At 31.8% G+C, this 15,050-nt stretch overlaps 1 protein-coding gene across 1 annotated transcript; it reads left to right on the forward strand.

The window, feature by feature from the left end:
• The first annotated feature begins 6,758 nt into the window (after positions 1 to 6,758).
• Positions 6,759 to 14,784, forward strand: LOC144557795 (uncharacterized). Its single transcript, XM_078306386.1, has 14 exons — positions 6,759 to 6,926; positions 7,004 to 7,115; positions 11,498 to 11,610; positions 11,689 to 11,811; positions 11,909 to 12,108; positions 12,323 to 12,398; positions 12,498 to 12,584; positions 12,929 to 13,009; positions 13,115 to 13,147; positions 13,558 to 13,611; positions 13,691 to 13,732; positions 13,808 to 13,886; positions 13,987 to 14,057; positions 14,161 to 14,784. The coding sequence occupies exons 1-14, from the start codon at positions 6,759 to 6,761 to the stop codon at positions 14,206 to 14,208; spliced, it is 1,287 nt and encodes a 428-aa protein (XP_078162512.1). The 3' UTR covers positions 14,209 to 14,784.
• The last annotated feature ends 266 nt before the right edge of the window (positions 14,785 to 15,050 follow it).

Raw genomic sequence — 15,050 nt, forward strand, 5'->3', positions numbered from 1 at the left:
ACTGACCACAATCTTTACTCGAACGGCTCCACCAACGACGACGTCACGAATCCTGTGTTGTTTACAAGATTCATTTATGGAAGCGATGGTTTTTGCATTGACCTCCAGCCTTGGACACCTTGTGAGCTTTCTTCCATCTCTCCTTAGAGGTAGAGGTGAACTAGGAGCTGGGTTTTCTTCTTTCAAGCAGTACTCCATTTCCATTAATTGTTGTTTTAATTAGTTGATTGGAATGGGGGGGGTTTGGGGAGAAGCTAGCTAGGTTTCTATGACTATATAGTATATATGCAGAGTAAGCCAGCTCATGCAGATCTGTACCAAGGAGCGAGCGAACGATTAATTTATTTTCTCTTGCATGTCAAGTCGCTAGCTACAACAGAATCATTGTATTAAAAAAATAGAAGTAGAAGGAGTTAATTTTGGTGGATGCATGTTTATTGTTTATTAAGATCTAGGAAATGCAGTATACGTAGCTAGCTAGATGCAACTGTATTTAGTCTTACAGATCACCAGAAGAGACATGCACTGCACTGTTCAAATCATCTGTGGCAGAATAAGATTACCATATGGTGTGTTCAATCACTGACAATATATATATAGCACAGGGATTAATCATTAATTAATTAATGATGCATTTAGATTTGGCAGTTCAGAACGATAGATCTTCTTTAAACAGTAGTTATCCTCGATCTGTAGCTAGCGCATATTATGCAACAATTAATACATGCAGCGAGCCGAGTAAGCATTGATCAGAAATCAATAATTCTCATAGTTCACAACATTCTCATCTTTACAAGATATCGATGCTTTATAAATTATCATTTGCTTCAAAAACTAATTATCTACTTATAAACATAGTGACAAATGAATTATTCGGGTTTGATTCGACGAGATCAAAAATTCGTGATTCGGGAATAATTCGGGTATAATTCGGAAATAATTCGGAATTATCCGGATCAAAAATCTCAATCCGGCAAGGGAGCAAAAAAAAAACCAAAAAAAAAAATTGTTCTTGGAAAAATTCGGGAAAAGTTCATAAAATTTGCGAATTATTTGGGTTTAATTCTGTCAAAGTTCAGTCAACCGAATAATTTGGCGTTCGGTTCGGCATCACCCAAAAAAATAATTATTCGAGTATAATTCGGGTATCTTGTCACTATACTTATAAAAATTTTCTCTTTTCCATGAAATTTATTTAAGAGATGGACTTGCACAGCGGCGGACCCATGATTTTTCTCAGGGGAGGCAAAAAAATATCGAATTGGATTTAAATAGCTTATCGGATTTAAACCCATTAACTAATTGGGTACTCAATAAAAAAAATAATGTTTTGACTTATAATTTCTGATCCTATAAGTTATAATTAATATTACCAATCATAATTCAAAAAAATTATTTTGATTTTAATACTAAATTTAACCCGAATTACAAATCAAACATCCAAAGGGAGGCAAAAAACTTTCCAGGGAGGGGCAAAGTCAATTGGTACCAATAGATCACCACTAAAACTCAAAATCCAGGGAAGAGGGGCGGTTGTCCCTTGTGCTACAGTAGATCCATGCCTGGACTTGCAACTCCACATTTTAATAAATTGTGCTTTCAGAGGAAATTTTTTATTTATTTTTTGATGTGTATGACTATGAAAAATATATTTGTAATATTTTGTGTTGATTGCATAGGAAACCATATATATATATATATATAGAGAGAGAGAGAGAGAGAGAGAGAGAGATGAGGGATCTACTTACAACATTTAAAAGTTACAATATCTTACCACAACTTAGTTTTGCGATTTTTAAAGTCCAAACAGTCGATCCAAACCGCTCAACATGTAATATGTACTAACATGTGTTTGAATATCAAATTTTACATTTGTTTGAATTTTTTTACTATTTATTGAGTATTTTGTAAAACTGTTGTTTTTCAGTGGTCCATAATTATCTAAAAGTAGCAATTTTATAAAATACTTAATAAATAGTAAAAAAAAATCATAAAAATGTAAAATTTGATCTTCAAGCACATTTTAATAAAGATTACATGCATGTTGAACGGTTCGGATTGACTATATTTGAACTTTAAAAATCACAAAACTAAGTTGTGGTAAGATATTGTAAGTGGATCCTGCTCATATATATATATATATTGTTGCTGTGTCTTTAGCTGAAAGGATATAAAGTAATATGATAATTTAAATATTGCAGCCTTTTAGTACTGATGACACATTGCTAGGGTGTTAAAGAGAATAAATAGCGTGTTAAAGAGAATTAAAGACTGGTCAAACAAATGAACGGTCATACGATCGATGCCCCTATATTATTAATTATTACATTGTTTTTTTAGGAAATCAATAATTAATGGTCACCTAAATTAAATTGTTAAATTCTAACAAAGTTGTAAATTAATGTTATACCGTATATCCTGTGTATCAGTATGAGTATATATATATATATATATAATTAATTAATGGTCACCCAATTAATTAAGTTCCTGCATTGGATCGATAGTACTGACTGACATGCATGGCCCATGCATATTCTCTACAAAATTAAGCACACTGCAAGGCTGAAGGTGCAGGAAAAACAATTTGTGGAGGCAAATTAAGTGTTACTTTCTACTTAATTTCCATAAACAAGGTTATGACACCTCTGAAGGACTTGATAAAGTTTCTTTCCGCTCGTTAAATTAAATAATAAAATAAATGAAAGAATTAATTATTTGCTATATATATATATATATATATATATATAGGCTGTGGCTAATTTGCTGCCGGCAGCATTTCTGCCGGCGGTGCTGCCACTGTTTTTTCTATTTTTTTGATGTTCAAATGACAAATCTAAACCGTTAGATGTTTAATCTATATTATAATCTACTTGGAGACCAAATTTTACATTTTTTGGAATTTTTTTATTATATATTAAGCTGGTTTGAAAACCGCTGATTTCAATGCTGCAGAAATTTACTGAAATCAGCGGTTTTCAAACCAGCTTAATATATAGTAAAAAAATTCCAAAAAATGTAAAATTTGGTCTCCAAGTAGATTATAATATAGATTAAACATTTAACGGTTTGGATTTGTTGTTTGGACATCACACGGCTAAATATAGCCCCGGCAGCACCTCTGCCGAAACGCTGCCAGCAGCAATTTAGACAGACCCTATATATATATATATATATAGTCCTGTCGGTGTATGTTCGGGTTGATCGATCGAATGTAATATAATTAAAATGATTGAAACTAATTTATATATATCATGGACCAATGGAATTAATTAAGTTGAGAAGAAATCAAGTGTCATTTTCTTCCCAACTCCAACTCCAACTCCATGGTCATTGGTCGTCATTGATCGCCTCTTTCTCTGCCTCTGAAATTCTGAGTTTCTATCCAACACCTTTTGCTTTGCTGTCCTTTCCTTAGACTATTCAAGGGACTTTCAAATCTAAACTGAAATAATTAATATTTTTTACAGTTTATCTAATTTATGTATAAATCGATTTGATATCCTAAAAAATATATTATTCAAATTTTTTTTAAACAAAAAAGTAAAATTATATATGTGTTATTTATTTTTTAAGTAGCATGCATGTAATCAATTTTGAGCTGACATCAATCAAGTTCAAAATTGACTCAAATTTGATACACGTACATCATATCTCAATAATTTTAAATATTATAATTCAGTGAATAAATTAATTTTAATATACCAAATGCATATATATACTATATATGCTAGAATAGAATTACCGAAAAATAAAAATATAAACAAGGTTATTACTTATTACAGCCAATTAAATAACATAAAATGACTCCGAATAGCATAGGCTAGGCTAAAATATATAAGTGAGCATCTAATCTCAGCGTACAGCTAATTAATTGTACTGTAGCAAAATGGGAACTTTTGCTTTGATTTCCAACTGGAATGTCATATATATGCTTTAATAAAAGAGAAGATAAAAGCAAAATGATGCGTGGTGCTACGCGTACGCTTACGCCATATTATCCTGAAAGCTGCCATTAATTTTTTGGTTTATGATTAATTCATAAAAACCACCGACTGTCACATGCCAGACAAGACGTACTCAGGAGTCAGGAGTCAGGAGTCAGTACTGCTATTGCTATGGGACCTAGCTACTTAATTATATTATTGTCTTTGCTTAATTGACAAAAGTATTTAGTAAAAGATTATTTTTGAACAGCATATTTAGTATTTGGGCCTTGATTATGGCAAAAAGTACGTACACAGCCCATGTCTGAATTTATCTCCATTTTTATAAGCCCTATTTATAAGTCAAATGAGGTTCTCTGCAAGCAAGCGAGAAATTAAATAGCTATTATTCATCCAATTCCAAAGCATTCTTAATTAATGCGGCAGGAAATCAGCGGACTATTTTTGCATTGATAATATTTACTACCATAACTTGAATTGTCTTCAAACAGATATGTTTTGGAAAACTATTATTTTTTTTTTTTATTTTACAAAGTCCTAATGATAAAATAATAACATATCATTCTCTTGATCTGCTTAATTGAGATCAATGACTTGGCAAATTATTAAGTCCATGGATTTGGAATATATATAATATATGGACGACAGGACGAGGTTATGCAATATAATGAGTGTGGAGGGTCCTAATGCCCAACCTTGGTATGTTTGGATGGGAGTTAGTATAGCTAGAATAGTGAAATTTGAGAATAGAGAAAAAATAGTGATTTTCGTATTAGTGTGAAATTGGTGCTATTCGGATTAGTAAAAATGTTCTTTGGATTGTATATTTGAAATAGTGAATAGCTGTGATTGATAAAGAATAGTGTTAACAATATGCTAATTAAGAAGAAAGATATGCAAGTGGGGTCTTAAACGAATCACGACGTGGAGATAACAAAAGTGATGTCAATTCTATTATTTCGGAACTGTGTTGGTGGAAATACGAGAATAAATCATTTTCCCTCTCTCTTCACATTTTCCGAATAGTAGCTATCCTAACATTTACAAGGAATAGAGAATATCAGCTATTCTAGCTATTCCGAATCGCAAAAATGTTGTTTGGATGTACATTGTTATCACGAATAGCTATAGCACAATTCAGATCCAGTGTACAATGAGATCTCCGTCGTTGGTTTTAATCTAGCATGAATCTTAAAGTAGACTCCTTATATTTTTTAAAAACACCGAATTTATTTCGATGCAACTATGAAGAGTAGAACTACGGTGTTTCTAAGTTCATTAAATTTCTTTGTAAACTCACCTCTAAAATTAATATGAATGACTTCAATTACCAAATCCGAATAATTGAAATCCATCTATCTTACGAGTGATCGTCTACATGCAAAGAAAATTATGTTTTGAATTAATTTAGTATCAAAATTAGAAGGTTTATCAAAATAGTCTACATGTCAAAATTAGAAGATCTATAAATTAATTGTAATGCATTTATTTTTTTGAAAAAAAAAATTACGACTTGACTCTATACAAAACTAGTTTTAAAATTTAAAATTTTCACATGTAGACATATCACTCGTAAGATAAATGGATTTCAACAGTTTGAATTCGTCATTTAAAATCAATTCAATAAATTTTAAAGTTGAGTTGAAATTGGTGAAATTATTAGTAACACCCTAGTTCTACTCCGACCGTGTGAGTATTGTGCACAATGAAGTACCTTAATATTACAGTATACTTCTGCTTCGAAAACAACATCACAATAACCGGAATTTAAGCATTCTTACTTTCAAATTTTAATAAATTAATACTCATAATTTGATTATATTTTTCAAATAAAACTAAAATCAATATTACATTTAATAATATGAAGATTACATTTTTCAAATAAAAACTAAAATTGAGAGGCTTGGCAATCATTTAAAAAAATAAAATAAAAAAACTCTATTATTTCAAACTTCACTAATCACGCACACCAAATCAACTAAGAGCATGCTGCATGTGATAACAAAATTTGACTCGTAAATTGAGATTATCAGCTTAAATAAAACTATTAAGACTAAAGGGCATTTAGATAGATTTATTATTTGCTAAAAACATGTGTTGAGTGGATTACAAGATATACAATTTCCTTAGTACGTACTATACAAGCGATTGGCTTTTCTCATTTGATAATGACACGATACATTAATTGTTAATTATATAGTTGTATTTCATAGATAATTTTCCACACACAAAAAAATATAGTCCAATATTAGGTTAATAATTAATCCAAAGCAGTGGTAAAAATATATATAAATGCCGGACCTTCAAATTGTTGCTTTAATTAGATAAAAATATGGAGAATTAATGTATATATAGTAAATAAATATTATAAATTTCTTCATAAAAATTAAATAAGAAGTTGGATTTGCAGGCAAGACCATACGAATCAATACTTGGATTTGTCTCATATCATTAATGTGGCGAAAGAATCGGGTGATGAAAATCATAAAACAATTAATTAATGGTAAAAGTGATGCGCGCATACAGGTTAATTACAAATTAACTTGCTCCGGTCCACTGAATCAAGGAAAATATATATAATAATATATATATATATAGCATGCATATCTGCCAGTAAAATATGCGACGGTTACTAATATTCTTCTTCTTTTCTTTTCTTTTGTTTTTTTCGAGGATTGACTGTTACTATACTAAATTTGATGGGTGCATGGGGTTTTTATTCAAAATTAAAGGCTTTTAACAAAGTTTTATTCAAAGTCGGCTTTTAATCGTTTGATTCGTATCGAATTTTAAAGTGAGAAAAAAGAATTAGAGATGAAGGAGGTAATTAGAGGGTTAAGGCATCTGTTTGTTTGCTGTTTCCTCTTCGCTTCGTCGAACCGAATGGTCCTTCCGGCCATGACTGATATAACCCTAGAGGCCATCTGCCCCGGCAACGACCATTGCTCCCTCGCCATCTATCTCTCTGGATTCCAACAAGCTGTACGTGCATGCATGCATGCTTTCCTTTAATTTTCTTAATTTTTTCTTTATTTAAAAAAATATATCCTCGATCGCAGATAGTAGGATTGGGAGCACTTGTTGTTACTCCTCTTGTGGGCAACTTATCAGATAAATTTGGTCGGAAGGCGTTGCTCTCTATTCCCTTAACTCTTGTTATTCCACCCGCAGGTATATATATATCTCGATCTCGATCCTCTTAATTTCTTTTTTACCCCATTCATGCATGCCAATTAATTCACAGTGCATGCCATAATTAGTTGGAGCTCAGGGGATCACACATGCATGCAATATGCATATGTCAACCTCCACCTCAATTTTTTTTAATATATCTTTATTGTGGAATTTCTGCGCCATCTTAGTCTTATAATTTATGATGAAAAATCTAAGAGGATGAAAATCACAAATCAGGTTTAAAAAACTAATCGAGTTTAAAACTCGTTAAGTAATTGGATTTTTTATTAAAAAAAATAATACTTTAACTTATATTTTTCAAAGTTCTGACTTATAATTTATGATGTTCTAATTTATAATTGTAATTATCAATCATAATTCAAGAAACTTATTTTAATTTTAATCTTAAATTTAACTCATATTATAAATAAAAAATTCATAGGAGGACAAAAAAAAAATTTAAGGATAGCAAAGTTATTTAAGACCAATAAATCTTTATTAAAACTCAAAATCTAAGAGGATCAACTGCCCTCTAGTTCCAGGTGGGTTCGTCCCTGCACGGAACGTCAATTGATTGTATGCAACAAAAGATCTATAGCAGGCACTTTTGTTTGGTGCAAAGTTATTATTGTTCTTATAATCTTATTGTCATTTTTTTTTATAAGCCGAGAGCCTGAGAACCGACATTTTTATTTTTACCCAATTAACAAAATATTTTAATAATAATAATCATGGTTTAGGAATATTTTTAAAAATATTCAAACTATGAAAAAAATTCACAGTTCCAAGCTTTTTTTTAAAAAAGAACTTTTTATTTTATTTTTTTTTTTTTGAATTGAAATATTATAAATGTTGAATATATTTCTTTGAAAATAGATGAAAATACAATATAATTTGATTTATTAGAACGACTGTAACAAATAATCCGGATCAATATTTTTCCAGTCGAATTTTTCGCAGCTGTAAGAAAAATTAATATATTTCATTATGTGTTATTGTAAAAAAGTAAAAATGCTTGGATTCTGAGTTATTGATCCCGATTAAAAAGTCACTTCTAGGTAATACATAAAATATTGTCATCCTTCTAGTAAATGTACTTAAAGTCAAAAGTCACTTCTATTTCCATCCGATTCAAAAGTCACTTCTATTTTGAGAATTCTTTTTGAATAATAATCATTAAATAACTTAAAGTTTTTGTTTGTTTTTTCAAAAATAGATACAATTTTTTAGAAATTAAATGTACTAGAAGGATAACAATATTTTCTGTATTTGGATGAAAAAAGTTATAGGGTAGTGATTGAAATAAATGAAAAGTTGAATGGCTATAGAGAAACAAAACGTGACTAATTTGTGACAAAAGACAAAGTTTAGTGACTCCGAGTGAAATGTACCCTATTTTCTAGCTTATCTTTTCATATTATATTTAAAATATATGTATAAGTAGAATAGAGAAATGTTCTGGTACCCCGAACCATCATATCCGAGCGCGTCCCTCAAGTAGTTTAACAGAAAAATCTTCCAATATTGTCTAACTTTCGTTTCCAGCGCTAATATCCAAACATTTAAAGCTATGTTTATAACATTTTAAAATGTTACTCGCAAGCATATAAACATCCGTCTGAAAGCATTTCTAGATAGTTTTAACTCTCAACTATTTTTGTCTTCAAGCCAAAAAAGAAAAGATTATTTTCACCCACTCTTTTTTTTCTGTTCATTATAATTTATTTTCCCAACGATCCGTGATGAAACGAATATAAAAATATAAACGTTTTCTATTTGATTTTATCTTTCAAATAAGATTCATGAAGAAATATTTTTGAGTATTTTTAAAGTAAAACTCATTAGCACTTTAAATTTTCAAGTTTTTAAATCTCAGTCTACAACTATTAAAATTTTCAAGACTTTGTACATAAGTTTATATGCTTTGTAAATGCAGTGTTATTGTTGAGGTTTATATGCTTTGAAATATTATTGTTGAGGTTTAAATTCTTTGTACATGAGGTTTATATATTTTATTCTAGAGATTTAAAGTGTTATTAATGAGGTTTATATACTTGTAAACAGAGGTTTAAATTAGTTTGAAGCAAAAAAAAAAAACCGAAAGTCACAGAGATTTAAAGTGGTAAAAAAAATTACGACACAAATATAACTCGAAAGTTATTCTTCATGGATCTCATTTGAAAAAGAAAATCGGGTAAAAAACATTTATATTTTTAGATTCGCAAAATTCATTTGAAAGTTATTCTTCATGGATCTCATTTTTGTTTGGAGTACAATTATCAGGCTCCTAAAACTAATTTAAATATAAAAAAATTAATTTCAAACGACAAATTTAATCCCGAAATTTTTATTAATAGGAAAAATATTAATTAAATATCTAGATTAGAGGAAGCTTTTGAATTTTTTTCAGAAATAGAGAAAACGGGATGGGAAATCACGGCCACTGGTCGTTATGCTTTATCCCGGCCATAGTGAGCTGCTTAATTATCTAACTAAACCGTTAATTAATAACTGAACCGGACAGACAAAAAACCGAAAAAATCCTGTCCGTTATGGGGTAAAACGGCCTATGTCCGTGATGCGCCATAACGGCCAGAGAAAACAATTAAAAACAAGGCCGTGATGGGTATCTTCGTAGTTGTAGTCCCTTGTCCGTGATGGCCCATCACGGCCCCCCCCCCCCTTTTTTTTTCTCCGTCCGGTACTACGCATCACGGACAGGGTTTGGTTTTTATTTTTTTCGCTGTTTATTTCCTGGTCGTAGTGTCCCATCACGGACACTGTCCGTTTCAAGCCATAACGGACTGATTTTTTTTTTGTTTTTTTCCCGGTTCACCAGTTAGAGCTTAGTGGAGGATAATTAAGCACTAACTATGGTCGGGATAAAGCATAACGGCCAATGGCCGTGATTTCTCATCCCGTTTTTCTTATTTCTGAAAAAAATTCAAAAGCTTTCTCTAATCTCAATATTTAATTAATATTTTTCCTATTAATAAAAATTTCGGAAATTTAATCAGTTAGTATTGATTCATTTGGTGAGCTAAACATTTATGTCATAATTTATTTTGGGGAATTCGTTTAGCATCGGATTGGGAGGTTGAATAATAAATTGTTTTAGTATGGTAATTTTACTTTTATTAATTATCAGTTTATTGATCTTATAGAAAACAATTTTGAAAAGTAAAATAAATTACAACATGAATGTCTCCAAGCATATTTTAATATGGAAATCATATTGAGCGGTTTGGATCGACGTTTTGAACTTTAAAATTGCAAAATATGAGTGTGAAGTAAAATAGTCGCATTACGTCGCAACTCACCATAGCCCATCTCTCTCTCTCTCTCTCTCTCTCTCTATATATATAGAGAGAGAGAGAGAGATTGACTTGGATGAGCCATGGCTCACCAAGCGTTTGTACTCCACGCCGTATTTTCATTTTCAAAGTCCAAACGACCGATCCGAACCGTTAGATGTGATCTCTATATTGAAATGTGCTTGGAGACTAAATTTTACATTTTTTGGAATTTTTTTAATATTTATTAAGCAATTTTGAAAATTGCTGTTTTGCTTTGATAGTAAAAAAAAGTAAAATTTTCTAGACCATTGAATCAGCGATTTTCAAAGTTTCTTAATAAATAGTAAAAAAATTCCAAAAAATGTAAAATTTGGTCTTCAAGCACATTTCAATATGGAGAACAAGATGAACGGTTCGGATCAGTTGTTTGAATTTTCAAAATGGCTAAAATGAACCATAGCTCACCAACGCGCAATAAGCCATGGCTCACCCTAGCTAGCCCAACTCTCTCTCTCTCTCTCTATATATATATACACACACACACAGAGGAGGGTTCCAATGTCTCATTTTTTGTATACCTCATCATACCTCATATTTTATATCTTCATTTTCTTCATATTCAAAGTCTAAATTGTCGATCCGAACCGTTCAACATGATATCCATACTAAAATATGGTTAAGGATGAAATTTTATAATTTTTGAAATTTTTTTACTATTTTTTAAGATATGTAGAAAATTACTGTTTTTTTAACGGTTAAAAAATAGTGATTTTGTATGTATCTTAAAAAATTGCAAAAAAAATTGCAAAAAATATAAAATTTCATCTCCATGCATATTTTAGTATAAATATTTTGTTGAACGGTTCGGATCGACAATTTGAACTTTGAAAATAAAAATATAAAATATGAGGTATGATGTGGAATGAAAAAAATGAGGCATTGGAACCCTCCTCATATATATATTGGTGAGCTTTGGTCGTGTTAAATTTAATTTATGTAAATCATATCTAAGGAAGCATGCACGTACATTGTTGAGTATGAATTTAATTTTTTGAATTAATTTGTTATGAGTTATGTCGACAGTTATACTGGCATATAGTCGATCAACGGTGTACTTCTATGCAGCTTATGTGATCCAAATATTTGCTGGGATGTTTTGTGAGGGTAGCGTGGATTCTCTATCTCTTGCCTACATGGTAATTAAATTCTTCTTAAATTTCTCTCTTTTCCTTCCGGCCCGGCTGATGACTAGTGACCCGACTTGTTGTTGACAGGCTGACAAGGTCGACAAGCGGCGGCGTGCGGCGGTTTTTGGTGCATTCACTGGCGTTTGCACCGCCGGAGTTGTCTCTGGAATATTAGCCGCTCGCTTCCTCCCCACCTCTTCCATTTTTCAGGTCTCTTCTTCTCTCTTCTAATTGCATGTCTACATCACATAAATTTACGCCTGCTCTCTCTCTCTGTCACCACCTCATGTGTACTGTAATCTTACAGGTTTCAGCGGTGTTAAAGGTGATTACAGCCATCTATCTAAGAGCGTTTTTACCAGAATCAGGAAATAGAATTGCCATCTCCGATGAGGAGATCAACACTCCCCTCTATTCTCCTTCTACTGACACTGAGCCATCTCCCAATCTGTCAGCCTTTCGCAAGATCCCTTCCTTTTCTGACATGACCAACCTCCTCACTAGCAGGTAAAAGTTGCTAATTGAAATGACTGAGGCTACAGTACTATGCATAGCGTAGCGCATATTAGTTTGTACTATGAACTAATTATTTTCATTTTCAAAGTCTTAATAATCGATCTGAACCATTCAACATTAACTCCATATGAAAATGTATTTGTAAATTATATGACTTCTTGTTCTGATTTCTGAGTTGTCTGTTCTCTGTGTTTCTTGCTGACAGTTCTACCATGTCTAAAGCAGCAATAATTACCTTCTTTAGTAGCATCGGTGAATCTGGTCTTTCGACTGCTTTACTGGTATTATTACTGGAACTTATGTGTATGTTTAACTACTTGAGTTACTATCTAATTAAACAGTTGATGTTATCCATAAATTTTTTCTTTTTTTCTTTTCAGTATTATCTAAAGGTGCAGTTTCACTTCAGCAAGAACCAATTTGCCGATTTGTTGCTAACTAGTAATGCCGCAGCTACCCTATCCCAGGTATACATCTATTACTAAAATAAACACTGATTCTTTAATTTATAATTTTTTTCAGAAAAGAGGCAAAGGCCCATTGTATTACCAGATAATCAGTATTTACAAAAATTAAGTCTAAGTAGTTCCCTCTGGTCCCAGAATAAAATCCCAAAACAGTGCAGATGGTCTTAGCAACTCAACACTTGATTCACTAATAGAACTATCAGCTACTACCATACCAGAGACTGGTACAGGATTCACGAGTTAACAGTTCTAGACTCATCCCACACATTTTGCATCATGGACCCTACCTGCTTTGATTTATAAAATTGTATTGTCTGAAGTGAGTCTTATCATAATCAATGCAGCTTGCGCTGATGCCATTTTTGGCTCCAAGACTAGGTGAGGAGAAACTACTTATTATTGGGCTCTTAGGATGCTGTGGATATGTAAGCTACCTTTTGCTTTAATTTGCAGTTCTTTTATTACCTCTGGTAATGCATCGACTTCACAGTTATTGATTGAGCTTCTTCAACTATTGATACATGTCGCAGGTTTTCTTCTTCAGTATTGCTTGGTCCTATTGGGTGAGTTTTATGCATTATTTATCAGCTATCATTTGTTATTATATATATATTTTTTAATTTTTATTGTATGCAAGGGTTTCAGTTGTTCATTATCAAATCATCAATTTGGTTTATCTTACAAATCATATATTTATGTATTTAATTGTGTATTTAATTCTGTAACGGTATTTCGGGTTCAGTCCTTCAGTCCCACACAGGGTGGGTTCCCACAAGAATGAACCAATTTTGAACAATTTGAATTTATTATGCGGGTTGGGTGATTTGAAAAAAAAAAAATTATAACCAAGAAAAAGTATGCTGCTGAACCTTGATTTTATTAAATTCAAGACAAAATACTCTACTATACTCTAAAGACACTTCTATATCATTTTTTTACTCAATGTTGCATTTTTATTTATTTGACTTAATAGGTGCCTTATTTCGCAGCATCACTTGTTGTCCTCACCGTATTTATCTATCCATCTGTAAGTAAAATACCAACCCCCCCCCCCTATGCACAATATACCAAAATTTAACAAGTTCGTCTTGTTTCTTAATTTATAGATCAGGAGCATTGTTTCCAGAAAGGCTGGATCCACTGAACAGGTACTATAGTTTGAAATTAACAATTTTAATATCAGCAGTAGTTTAGATTTATCGAACAACATTTTTGAAAATTAGGGATTAGCTCAAGGTTGCATTACTGGAATAAGCTTGTTTGCCAGTATGATAGCCCCAATTGCATTCACTCCTCTGACAGGTATGTCTTAAAAAAATATAAATACACTAAATAACAGATATCTCATAATTGTTCCCATGATCTAAAATATGACTAGAAATTATAATATTTCCCTTTTTAGCTTGGTTTTTGTCTGATGAAGCTCCTTTTGAGTTCAAAGGGTTCAGTATTCTGTGTGCTGGATTTGCAATGGTAAGAACTTGTACACTAGTACTGTAAGTATATACAACATGACAATCGTTTATATTCTCTGAAATTATAATTTGATCATTTTGCACCTGTTTCTAAAATGCAGCTAGCAGCTTTTGCAGTGAGTATTTCAATGAGTACTTTGCATTCTTGAGCAAGTTAGATAAACATGTATGTATAAAGAAAGGGAAAAGATAGCTAAAGGTGTAAACAGTTGGCACAATTTGTGTGTAAAAAGTAAAACTGATAGAAATACCAACTATCCTTGATGGATCATAATATATCTCAACAATTGAAAAGGTTCATTTCATTTCTTTGAGTAGTGACTCTTGTAAAGGAAGAAAAAAAAAGGGGAACTATTATAATTAGAGAAAAAGAAGAAGAAGAAGGGTATATACTATATGTCTATATACCAGTTTTTTTTTTTTTCTAAATGCCATCAATATTTGGAGGTGCAATTAAGTTTGTAAATGCCAGTGTCCTAGCTGTGTTGTCGATTAATTTGAACAAAGCTGAAGAAACCTTCTTTTGCTCAGCATTTTAGGGAAAGGAGGATTGTGCGTGTTGGATTGGGGGGTTATGATTTCATTTTAGGTAATGAAAATAGCTTGAAGAATTATTGACTTTTGGGCCCCCAGAAACAAGTCAATGGTTTAATTTACATTAGCCTAAAAATAAAATGCTAATCTGAAATCAAAATACAGAGCCAATGAAGTAACGGTACAATGGTAGTAGCATTAGCATATATATATATATAGAATATAGTCGATCCATCATATTTCATCAGGAGCTGGGTTGGAACTTTCCAATCATTCAGCAGATGTTTAATGGCAATAAAGGTAATTAACAACTATATGGGCTCTTGTTCCAACAGTAAGCCCACAACCACAAGCCTTGGCTTGATGGCCACAACGCCCACAACGCCGTGGTCCCGCTCCCGCCAAGGACCTGAAATTTTGTGAGGCTGTTGGCGCCGCATTGTAGCAAGAAAGGAAC

Source organism: Carex rostrata, chromosome 8 (genome assembly GCF_964058835.1).
Source record: "Carex rostrata chromosome 8, lpCarRost1.2, whole genome shotgun sequence".
In the NCBI taxonomy this organism is placed as follows: Eukaryota; Viridiplantae; Streptophyta; class Magnoliopsida; order Poales; family Cyperaceae; genus Carex; species Carex rostrata.